The following is a 12,512-nucleotide window of genomic DNA, read 5'->3' on the forward strand; positions in this document are numbered from 1 at the left end:
CGAAAAAACAAAGATAGGTGTGGCGAATCCAGGAATGGAGAGAGAGAGAGAGAGAGAGAGAGAGAGAGAGAGAGAGAGAGAGAGAGAATGATCGAATAGCGTGTACGTGTGGTTAATGACGTCAATGACGATGACGATTATGACAGGGGTGCACGGGGAATTTAATACGTCGAAATATATCTGTTCGATCGTAACGACGATAGGTGTGTAAATGCGTGTGTGTCAGACGTTGAGGGTGCGTGTACAAGTCGAGAGTACGAAAGAAGCGCATTTTGGCGAGGGTGAAGTAAAATATTGATCCACCGGTGCGCGCGCAGCCCCTGCAGCAGAGCTTACCCTCCACCTCCACCACCCCCATCAATCGCCGTTCTCTCCATCTTCAGCATGACGGTACCCCGCACCCTCGAAATTTCCTCGAAAGATGTAAAATTGATTGATAAAAATAAACTGGAAGTGAAAAATTGTTAATTTATGAGCTAGATAATTTTATCCGCTATCCTCAGTCTCGTTATATGGTCAAAAATAGGGTGCATATAATCATTGTTGAAGTTAGTAGCGTTATCGTACCGAATAATGATGAGGAAAAATCGTTATTTCGGAACTTTCGAATTGTTTGAAATTCAGTAAATGGTAATAAAACAAGGCTTACTCATATTTCGAAATCTTAGTTCCTTTAGTTGTTCTTTAATGTTTCGTTCGTTTTACAAACTTCAACATCGTTCCATATATGAAAATTTGGTACGTTAGTTTGCTTGCGCGATTATTCTCCCAAGATTTCTTGCTGCAGGGAAAAGAATAATTATCATCGCGCGTACGAATTGTCGTTTTTATTTTTCTCAAATCATGAAAAAAATGCGACATTGTTTGAAAGTGAATTTTGAACGCCCCTATATTGTGTATAATTATCGAGTAATCTACTATAAGAGGACCGAGAATGTCCAAAATTATATTTACTTAGGTAATTAATCGATTGAATAATGTCCAGACACAAAGCAGCGCAGCTGAAAAGGAGTCGAGGATTCCTTTATCGCTACTACCTGTATAGAAACCCGTCTGACAATGATGACGAGCCGACAGATTCAGTTCCCAGTTATAGCTGGCGAGCATAGAAGCTGCTGAATGAAGTTATATTCAAATAAACTCAAATTAAAATAACGTCGATTTCGATACGTGCTTGTTGTGTAATATATTTATAGGTTGTCAATATTTTTATAAACGGACAGAATACAACGATGCGCATCAATATAGTTTCTCTAACTCGCGGTGATGGATTTACAAAATTTTTAGTCGTGTTTGTGTTTAAATTTCTCCAGGGTGTGAAATCGAGAATGTAGATAAAAATCTGCTTTCAGTTTTTCGAACCGGCACCCACGTCTCAATTCTTGGAAAATTGATATAATTACGAAAGATTTTGTACAATCATGACGACTGACGAATTACAACGCGATTTAACATATTCCGGCATTTGTATAACATGTCGTGTACATACCAAATTGCCCTGCGACATTTTTTTTATGTACATTAAAATACTGCAACTAGGAATAGCAAGGTACAGGGTGTGTACAAAAGGCTTCATCAAAGGGAAAAGCAATAATGAAAGATAAAGATGATGATGATAAATAATTACTGTGGCCTGGGCAGGCACAAATTGGTGAACATATGCTGCAGGTACAATATATACCTCTGTAATGTTGCATGAAAGCGTAGAACAAATTCAAAGGCCTCGTTCGCTAGGTTCTCTGGTCCGCGTAATAAAGGAACACCAATTTTGTATTCTCTTTAACGGTCAAAGCTCGAGGATTTTATTCAAGATATTTAAGGCGGATCGTCGTTTTAATCTCGCGGGGTTAATTAGTGGAAAAATCTCTGTCTTCTCATACACCGAACGTGTATAAAACACGAGAAAAAATATAATACCCGTATATAAGTAGATACCTATATTGCGAAAATGTAATCAGAACTCGTGCCAGAAACGCGACGTTTTTTTGATGAGGAAACTTTTTAAAACAGTATGTATACATATATTATTATGCATAGGTATACGTGTAAATGCAAAGGAGAATTTATCTAAAAGTAGCCGCAACATTAAATCACTCTTCTAGAAATTTATAAAATTTATCCGACGCCAATCTATACGTTACACGCAAAGTTCCAATGTAAGTCGATCTTAATCCCACGAGCTCAAAGTGTATCAAGGGAGTACATACAGTATATAGTAAATGTATACAGAAGTAACTTTTACAAATGAGAAAAGTAGGTGATCCGTGCGGATGAAATTGAGATTTGATTATTATTTATTCACTAGCAAAAACAGATTTTTTGTCGACCAGCTTACAGAAATAAAGGAATAAAAATTAGGAATGCTGGCGAAAATTCAAACTTTGTAGTATCACTTATTTACATTGATTGGTGATACATACGCATGTAAGTTGTAGCATGAATATGGAAGTGAATTAATGAACAACGTTTTTCAATTAGAATAAACGTAAGGAGAAAATTTTTTCCATCACTTGTATTTGCATGCAGAAATATTTTCTTACTGTACACACTGAGAATTTTTTCTTTTGGGTACACGTATAGAGTCCCATTTTTGTCGTCACACTTCCATATGAAAGAAAGTTGAAATTGAATAACATACTATTAAAATCACGAATAACATCCACCCAATTATGACATATTTTTTTCAAAGTTTCAAATGGAATGAAATAACTTTTTTACAATACATATAACGTCGCGCTGTATGTTTTATAAGCTGGAAGATTAATATGAACCCAATTCCGTTAATGAGTACGAGGCTATAATCATACGATATACTAACAATAAGCAGGTATATTTTCATTTTGCGACATACTATTCGCTCGCATTGTCGTTATCTATCGCTCATGAACGACTTTCTACGAGACCCGAACCGTGCAGCGTACGTGAAAAACCATTCTCGGCAAAAGAAAGAAGCACAAGCTCCCCGCCAAAATTAAAAACGAGAGAGAGAAAAAAAAGTCGGCGTACTTCGCGGTGTGTAAGCGTAAATCTTGTCTTTGTTTTTCAACACCGATTAGCTCGACCGCAATTAATATCAGATCCAAAAATATTGTACACGAACAAACAGTCTGCTGCATCAATTTTTACGGACAATTTTCTTACAATTTATCGAATCAAACCCAATACTATTATAATATTTCACAGCGATAACTTTTAGCTGTTCAATTTTTTTCTCCAACGTCCGAATAATAAAGATCGACACTGGAAAAATGTTTCAATTTCGAAAATGGAAGGAACTGCAAATGCGGCGGTTGAAAGAAAAATTTTATTCTATTCTTTCGTGCAATGCGAATGCATAATAATCCATGCAACGAATAAATGCTCAACTGCAACAGTGAAAATTGCTACACTAAAAATAGCTTCATTTCACCATAGGACAAATATTTATTACAACACCTCGATGGACAACGCGGCGTATCTTTGCGTCCTCATCTTTTATGTACACACATACGCTACCGCTACTCTATAAATGCACCTGTAATATATAGATATATAGTTGCCGTACGTACATCTATTGCCAATTTCAATTCATACATTGGATATTGCTAAAAATCTATAATGCATAGCCCGTGTGGAGCACACGTTCCTTTTGTTCCAGAGCGAAGAAGTAAAAAAAAAAAAAATATATTTTTGCAACCGCTGTACAATTGAACTAGTAGTGCATTTGCTGCTATATATAGGATGGCGATGAGATATGTGAAATACCTAACCGACTTTGTTGTAAAGAAAAATAAAAAAAAAAATCCATTTAGCCCCAGACATTGCGAATGTTCCTATCTAAAGTCTAAAAGCTTTCCCGTGTTTTATCTTCTTCTTTTTCTCTTTTAATAAAAATCTAATATGCTAAAAAGCCCGGTGACAAGAATGATGACCGAAAAATGAGCGTTCTTTTCTGATGTATAAGATTAATTTACACGAGGAAATAATTTCCCCAGACTCTCCGACATGATGTTTCCCGTTTCACCGCTTTTCTCCCCTGTCTGGCATGACTATCGCCGCACTGGAGAGTTCAAGTCTTATAGTACCCTGTATAAGTAGTCCTAAAACACCTCTCGACCTTATCCTCAAATGGTTCGTATTGTAGGCTACAGGTTGCTCATCACACACACACACACACACAAACCGTACATACTTCATCGTCTCCCAAGAGACGGCGGAACACTCCCGGGTAAAATGTTGTTGAATAAACACTTCAGGATGTACATGCACATTATTAATTAATAAACGAGTTTGCTGAAATGCTTTGAAGTTTATTGTTTCAATAAAATTATCGAGAGAAGTTTCGCCTGTTTTTTTTTCATCTAAAATTATTTACGTTCAAGGTATATATTATATCTCAGTTCAAGAAATATAATTCATTAAAAGGCCTTTGATCGTATTTATTCACGCTAAACTGAATGGAATATTTTATTACGTATAGATGAGAAAAAAAAAGTTAAAGCCGAAAAAACGTACATTTACCAACCACTCCGCAAATGTTATTCGTTAATTTCAAATTATAAGAACAAGAAAAGTTATCATGAAGGAACATGCCTTGATAAACGTTACCAGGAAAAATATATGGTTATTATTTATAATAAGAATAAAGAGTAAAAAGGTATCATAAACGGGAAAAATGTTTCAAAGTTTATCCAGTGTGCGCGCGCGTGTGCGTGTGTAATAATCATATATTTTTCGAAAAACGAATTACAGACGCAGCTGCATTCCAACAAAAAAGCAAATACATATTTTTTATTCAAATTCGTATTCAATAAATTAGTATGCAATATCAATCAAATAAATATTATCTCAGATTTGACCTTTTAACTATTTTTTCTTTCCTTCTCTATTTTTGTCTCACGCGTTTAATTGTAACGAATTGTATAGGTGAGCATGTATGTATAATAATACATCATATCTAAAAAGAAATTATATGAGAAAAATTTTCGCTCTCATCGTCAGCGATGTTGTCATTTGCAAGGTATTATTTATAGAGGTAAGAAAAGCGTGCGTCGTTCACCGCATACCTCCTTTATACACAACATATGCATGCATATATATACACGCGCACATGCATATATATATATACACGCGCACATGCATATATATATATACACATCACCGTCACTTCTGTCGCATATTATAATGATGTACAACGTAGACAGAGGCTTTACGACTTGTGGTATAATAAATTAATCCTGGCGCTCGACACCTGTGCAAATCATAGCAACAGGATTGAAAAAAAGAAATATATACTCGAGCAGCAACTGGATGCGTCGCAATATGGAAGAAAAATAATGAATGAAATAAAAGTTAAACCAATCCACATACATATAACACTGGACCCGATACAAGAAAACACAATATTACGTACAATTGTTGTCAGTCTTATTAAACATTTATCGTGAGTAAATTACAAAAGCTCCAATATTGACTGAAATTGCGCAGAATAAGGATAATTAATTAGGTATGTACATTATAATTGTTTCGGTGCAGTGTAACTCACGCCGTACGTTTACGTCCACATTTGCCAAGTGCACCGTGGTACTTTTAAAAGGGAAGGAGATGCGTACGGCGGTGTTAAGTATGCGTTCGCGATTCTCTATACCGATACATATGTGTGTGCAAAGCGTGCGTATGTCACGCATAGGTGTAATAGGTAGGCTATATACACAACGCATCGTCATGCCTAGCAGCAGAGAAGAGAGAGAGAGAAAGAGAGAATAATGCGTCAGTGGCTTGGAATAGCGAATGATGTCAACACGGTACACATTTACCACGCGTCACCCAAAGAAGAGAAGCATGTGGTCAAACCCGGGGTTGTTGGTTAGGTAAAACGATGCGTCTAGGTGTACATGGTCAAGTACCTAGGCTAATCGTAAGCCTGTTTATAATACACGCGTAGCGTCTATTACTTCTATTACGCGGGATAAAAGACGATAGAGGAACGTAATCGCTAAGTAGCAACGCACGCGTTCCATTGCCAAAAATTAATGACAATGATTACAATTTTGCGGCCTGAAGGAATCCCCTCCCCCCAAAGCTCGCTAATCAGATCGTTACACGGTCAATTATTATACGCATCACCTGTCGGGCATTCGATATTCGTTGATTAAATACGTAGTTCAATAACTGATTGTCTTATTATTTTCGTTATTCTACTAACAACTATATTATATCATATTACATTGCAGGTGTGAGCGATTTTTTGCATTGCAATTGTGTAATTAACGATGGATCAAATTCTTGTCATCGATTTTGTTCTTTGACGGGTTCGAAGTTTCTTTTTTGTTATTCGCCAGATGCGAATTATTATCGTTGGGTATGTGTATGCGTGTATGTGCATTAAGCAACGTATATTATAATGTATTTGTAGTGAGTTTACATATACTAAGAACACACGTACATCTGAGGATCGAACGATATTACGATGTAGTGAGTATTTTCATCTCCGCGAAACTATACGCATACATATATTGTAATATAGGAATACGTAAAAACGGTTGAAAAAAAAATAACTGGCAGTTTTGTACACACCGTATTTAATTGGTAATTTATTTATTCATTCCTCTTCTTCAGATTACAGCGCATTTTGTGTTCAAAATTCAACAACGGTATGAAAACTATTGTGTTATAGGTATATATAAAAATGTATATATACGAGTAAAAAACCTCGTACATATACTCGTATATATTCATATACGCATGCATATAAGTGGAACGATTCTGACGCACAATTATTTTTTCTGACATAGTTAATACATAAACTATATATATTCTTTTAGAATGAATAGTTTGTACTGACGTTTTCTCTCCTTTTGAGAAATGTGTGCCCAACGCGATGATGTTTGGTTTGATATAATGAGCGTACTAAAGAAAAAAAAAAATGTACATGCAGTATATTTTATACTCAATGAAACGGACGCAGCATGCGGTTCAACGCACGCTGTCCATCGCACTATGCGTGTTATGCGCGTATGTAACTCGTTGCTGATACTACAGCACCGAACCCAAATTCTTAATTTGGGAATACGAGAAATGACACGATGTTCAAATCCAATTCGATTCAGTATTGGCTAAATACACACTGCACTATACGTATCCGAACCTTTATTTTTTGGGAGGGGAGTAAATAAAGGGAAGTAAGAAATAGAAAAAAACATCTGACCTCTAATGTGAACTTTTGCGAGAGGGAAAATTCTTTCACATCCAGTGACGTATGTTAATATAAAAAACGGAAAATTTATAGGATTGCTCCGTTTTCCTACTGCTGACGGAGTCGAGAACGCATAAATCTGACGTAGTTCATCAGCTAATGATATTATATGTATAAGTATATTTAATCAAATTTGACGCGGTTAAGATATGAATTGAATTTTTCTTGCGAAGTTTTAGATATAACGTATTATCGATACTCTATTTTCAGGTTTGACCGCGATCATCTGCATGTGCGTTAAACTCCGAATAAAGAAAAAGAGATTTTCGCCACCGCCATAAGATATCTGTCACTGTCACGCGATATGAACCGGAAGTATCAACCCGTAACAAGATTTTGCTGACCGTTACAGCACAGATTTTGCGTTTCATATAATATACATACCTACATAGAATCATATAAGTAGCAGGAACGATGGTTACGGTAAATAAATATATCGTAGCGATTTCAGACATTAGCTAGTTGTGGAAAATTTTTTGAAATTATAGCATCTTTACGCAAGTACGGAAAAAGTTATTTTAACTTCGAACGTTAAAGAATTATTTGCATCTACCGGGGATATAACGACGAAGAGGAATAGTAACTCAAATATGACGAATACAACGTGCCCAGTGTACGCACAGAGAAACAAACAACGAGAGGAAAGAAAGGAAGTGTGTAAAGAGAAACTTTAGTCATTACCCATGGCAATTGCCTTATATTATGCACGTATGTGAGTGCGCGTGTGTGTAACAACCTGGTTGAGAAACTCGTCGAGATATTCGCGCCGAGCCTAATATGAATGCATCTATATTATAAAACCGGATGTGACATATTGATATGTTCGAAACAGCTTTCGCGTAGTCGTAAATGAGACACATACGCTACGCGGAGTTCGCGCATTGCATGCGAATCATTGCACCCCGCAGGTATTACAAATCGCCGGCGGGTTGCACAAACCCACATTTACTATTTTCTACACTAGCAGGCATTACGCTTGATATAAATTAACGTATCGCATCATCCTCTCTGGCACGTGACGTCACGGCTGATAGTAGTAATTTCCATACAGATTATCTCGGCAGCGACGGATCTAAGTGAGCATGCAACAACGCCGAACTCGGGCGAATGCGTTCAGAAATGATAACGCAAAAAAACAAGAAAGAGATACATTTGGAAAATAAATGTGCATGAAAATCACGAAAATCATAAAAATCTTGAGACGCCATCTGTTTATAGGCAAAGGCTTTCGACCTGCCTAGATATGCTAGATAAATCGCGGCGTAGGTACACGGCAGACGTGGGTCACACTACGTACGACACATAATGCATGCACCCACGTGAACGACGTGTGGCCTTGCTTTAATAGATTTATCCACCGTCATGTAATTGAGAATAGATTCTCTGACCAAATAAATTCGAACCAACCAGAATCAGGTGCGTGCGCTTGGAGAGGATAGAGAGAATAAAAAAAATAAAATAAAAATTAAACGTCTATGAAGCTAACAAAGAATTTCTTTGACCGTTGTTTGTTACATTGTGCTGTACGTACGTTGACCTGTGCCAAAGATTGATCTGCCAGGAATCCGATAGATCTTTGGTGCGACATGTAAGTGAACATTGATTTAATGCCGCATATTTGTGAATTTACAACGAGAATTTAAGTCACATGTAGCGATGCGGATAATATCTATTCCAATCCATCGATTTCAATAACAGCGGGGCTAATTAGTTCCCATTTGTTATTGATCAGTCTCGTACAGGTAAACTCACGGTAAGATTTACCGACACAGTAGACATAATTGACGAGAACTAATTTAGTCGCAGTTTTCATTCTATATCCTTCCGTGTGATCGTTAAAACTTTTTCCTGTTACATGATCGTAAAAGTTGAACTAAAAATGAAGTTCAGTTTGGAAAGAAAGGGAAACAAGGCCTGTTGGAGGTTTGAAGACCGGATTGAGATATTAAAGTACGTAATAAGGCGATCCACCTGGATGAGAGAAAGGGCGTGCCTAGTCGTAGGCGTTTGTCACGGTCAAGTATGCGACGTACTTCTACCAAGCTACAACTACGTGTGGCTGCGGATAATTGCACAGTAGGTATGACGAAACGACAACGATGGTACACCGTTTATTACGAAGATTTAAAAATCCGAGGACACGAATCGAGGATTGGAGAAAAAAGTGCGAGCGGTTGGCGAGAAAGAGGGAAATAGAAGAAGGACATCTCCGATTTCTCATGACCATATAAGGAGCTAAATTCTTAAAAAATGATCGCTCATAGTACGAGTAAAATATGACAGTTTGACATGCGGGTATTGAACGGCGGTAGCACGTGGTTAATGATAGTCTGACAGTCGATAAACGGTGAAATGCCCGAGCACTGTCAGACAGGGATACGTTAAATGCATGTGAAAAAGTTGGACATTTTTTTCGCCGGCAACCTGGCAAAATGGCAAAATGGCGCCCCTGGCGCCTGAGACACTCCTATTAAATGCGTCACTCGAGCCGTACCCTCCGCGGCTACATTCACGCCTATCGCCTTTACTCTTTAGGTACGATCTCGAACCGGAAGATTTAACCCGTCTACTTGACACGGAAAATCAAAAATGCCGTCATTACTGACTGGCTCGATTATCCTAGTGATAGGCGCACGACGTCAGTATCTGTATGGCTGCTCGTTTATTCGATGTGGAAGCCGCTTTCCAAAATTTCCATCATCTCTAGTTGCTACGGGGTTCACACAGCCCGCAAACGACGTTGCGCACATTTAGCATAAAATTAACACTTCTATCGTATGCACGGAATCTCCGGTTAGCGAGGATTCGGTTTCGATACATTTTTGGTTAAAACTCACCTTTTGAATGCAGAAAGTCGCCTGGAAAATCAAGGCTTCAGCGAATTTCAACGACTCCCGTCTAACACGATCTCACAGAGTGCACTGCCGCTCACCGCCGGAAACCGCCATTTTAGACTACGTTCGATTAGACACTTCCCCTACCATCGATCATAACCTATCTTCATTCGATACGCGCACCGTTTTCAACCCTTGTGCGATAAACATCTTGTGTAATTTTCGAAAATTTTATTGACATACACAATACCTCACCGATGCACTTGCAAATTGAATAAAAATGAATTAATTGTGAAGTTGAATTCAACGTAACCAAAATGGCGTCCACGTTTCCTCCTGACTGTTTACTGCGTGACATTCGAACCGGTGCTACTAGCACATGGTTTGTTTTTTAAATAGTACCTCAAAGTAATCAGACCGTCTGAAAAAACAGAAAGTGAAAGATGCCGAAGTCCAAAAGAGACAAGAAAAGTACGTAAATCACCTCAAACACTATCGCACAAGTGAAATCTGAACCGTTGTCCAGATATTATTTGCACATAACCTATAATTTGATATATACATGCTTGATAGTCGTAACTGATTTTGCATTTGGAATTATAAAAAATTCTCTAATACTAACAAGTTCTTGTAATTATAGAAAAATGATAAATTTTCGTTTTAATTTTCAGTCACACTTACAAAGACCAGCAAGAAGGGACTGGTTCTGAAACAACAGATCGTCGAAGACATCCGTAAATGTGTAACAAAGTATAACAGCATTTTTTTGTTCTCCGTTCAAAACATGAGAAATAACAAACTTAAGGACATCCGGGCTGAATGGAAGGACAGCAGGTTCTTTTTTGGTAAAAACAAAATCATGGCGCTTGGCTTGGGCAAATCTCCCGAGGAAGAAGTCGAAGATGAAATACACAAATTATCTGCCGCTCTCAAAGGCCAGTGTGGGCTCCTTTTCACCAACAGACCTAAGGATGAGGTACTTGATTAATGAAAATGGCAATATACAAATATATAAATGAATTAAGCAAATATATCATATAATTATTTCAGTATTTTTAAAGGTTTTTTTATTTGGGACAGGTCTTGGACTGGATGGAACAATATGGTGAAGAGGATTATGCACGCTCAGGTTTTGTTGCAAATGAGACAATAACAATACCTGAGGGACCGATGCCAGAGTTTGCACACAGTATAGAACCACATTTGAGGCAGTTGGGACTTCCCACATCGCTTCAAAAGGGAGTTGTAACATTGCTCAAGGATCACGAAGTTTGCAAAAAGGGCCAGACACTCACTCCAGAACAAGCCAGAATACTGGTACAACATTTGTATTTGTTTAGCAGATGTTTTCAAGTATATAGATAATTCCATTATAAAAAGCTCAAAGGCTTCGGTTATGTACTCTTTTTTTTTTCAATTTGCTCTTCTGGAATTTTAATGCTAGTTCCCTCAATTTTCCATGAATGAAATCCAATACAAAATTTGAGAAAAACTGAAATCCACCCATGCATGTCACAAAAGATTTCTCGTGGAATTACGTGTATACTTTACAACGTACCAATTTACTGAATTCAGTATGGAGCATTATTTTTGTACCTTCTTACAGAAACTCATTGGCAAGGTATTAGCAACATTCAAGTTAACGCCTCTTGGGGTATTTGTCAAGAGTGAAGGATACATGCCAATTGCTACAGATGATAACGATGATAATGAAGATGACAATGTAGAGATGGAAACAGAAGACACAACAGATACCTGAAATCAGAATTAAAAATGACCTAAAAATGTACATATTGAATAAAAAATTGTTTTTCCATTTTTGCGGTTTATCATTTCTTGAGTTTGTGAATAAAACCTACAATTCTTTTCTCTTATCTCACATTCCAGAATATCAGTGACAGCAATGCGCCGAGGAAACATGCATGTTCCAAAACAATCTAGTCCTTGAAATCCTGCTAAAAAAAAGCATGCAGTTATTAGAAACAAACGATTTTGAAATCTCTCGTCAGCAGTGCAAATATCAAGATAAATTTAATGAAAAATATTATTACCAAATAATACACAATATTTACACATTGTACATACTCATTCAATGAATAATGAGTTGCATATTAGGATTCACTATATTTTGGATCGTCGGTATGACATGGGTGAGTGAAATAATTGAACGAAATTGTACCTTTTATGTGTATAAAACTTTGAAAAAACTTTTTATTACAATTTCTGATACCAATGTGAGAAATCATCGGATCTAATCTTGTTAATCAACAGATAATATATCATTGGCTGAATGGAACTGTTCCAAAATCTAGTTGTGAAAATTCTAAAAGAGTGGCATTCAAAATCACAGCAAATAATCATAAAAAACGAAGTACTACTTCTGTAGAATCATGGGACATTTCTGATAATGAGGACAACGGAAAGGCAATCACCAGTCACAATGA

At 37.1% G+C, this 12,512-nt stretch overlaps 2 protein-coding genes across 7 annotated transcripts in view; one reads left to right on the forward strand and one right to left on the reverse strand.

Annotated features, from left to right (window-relative positions):
* 14-3-3zeta (tyrosine 3-monooxygenase/tryptophan 5-monooxygenase activation protein zeta) overlaps positions 1-10,216 on the reverse strand; it is a 26,528-nt gene extending 16,312 nt beyond the window's left edge. For 4 of the 6 annotated variants that reach the window (XM_046613418.2, XM_069133434.1, XM_046613414.2 and 1 more), the window contains exon 1: positions 10,072-10,216. The gene's annotated coding sequence lies outside the window, so the exon portion shown is untranslated. The remainder of the gene's footprint in view (positions 1-10,071) is intronic. The other 2 variants (XM_046613416.2, XM_046613415.2) reach the window with 1 other exon arrangement.
* Positions 10,216-11,886, forward strand: RpLP0-like (ribosomal protein LP0-like). The gene is made up of 4 exons (XM_046613419.2): positions 10,216-10,539; positions 10,740-11,044; positions 11,149-11,385; positions 11,675-11,886. The coding sequence occupies exons 1-4, from the start codon at positions 10,512-10,514 to the stop codon at positions 11,825-11,827; spliced, it is 723 nt and encodes a 240-aa protein (XP_046469375.1). The 5' UTR covers positions 10,216-10,511; the 3' UTR covers positions 11,828-11,886.
* Positions 11,887-12,512: the final 626 nt, after the last annotated feature.

This window comes from Neodiprion pinetum, chromosome 2 (genome assembly GCF_021155775.2).
Source record: "Neodiprion pinetum isolate iyNeoPine1 chromosome 2, iyNeoPine1.2, whole genome shotgun sequence".
In the NCBI taxonomy this organism is placed as follows: Eukaryota; Metazoa; Arthropoda; class Insecta; order Hymenoptera; family Diprionidae; genus Neodiprion; species Neodiprion pinetum.

Bases quoted from the DNA above. Each gene is read 5' to 3' on its own strand.
- RpLP0-like (XM_046613419.2), top strand. From the start codon at position 10,512: ATGCCGAAGTCCAAAAGAGACAAGAAAA. The intron at 11,045-11,148 runs GTACTTGATTAA...TATTTGGGACAG, and splicing joins CCAACAGACCTAAGGATGAG to GTCTTGGACTGGATGGAACA. The intron at 11,386-11,674 runs GTACAACATTTG...ACCTTCTTACAG, and splicing joins CAGAACAAGCCAGAATACTG to AAACTCATTGGCAAGGTATT.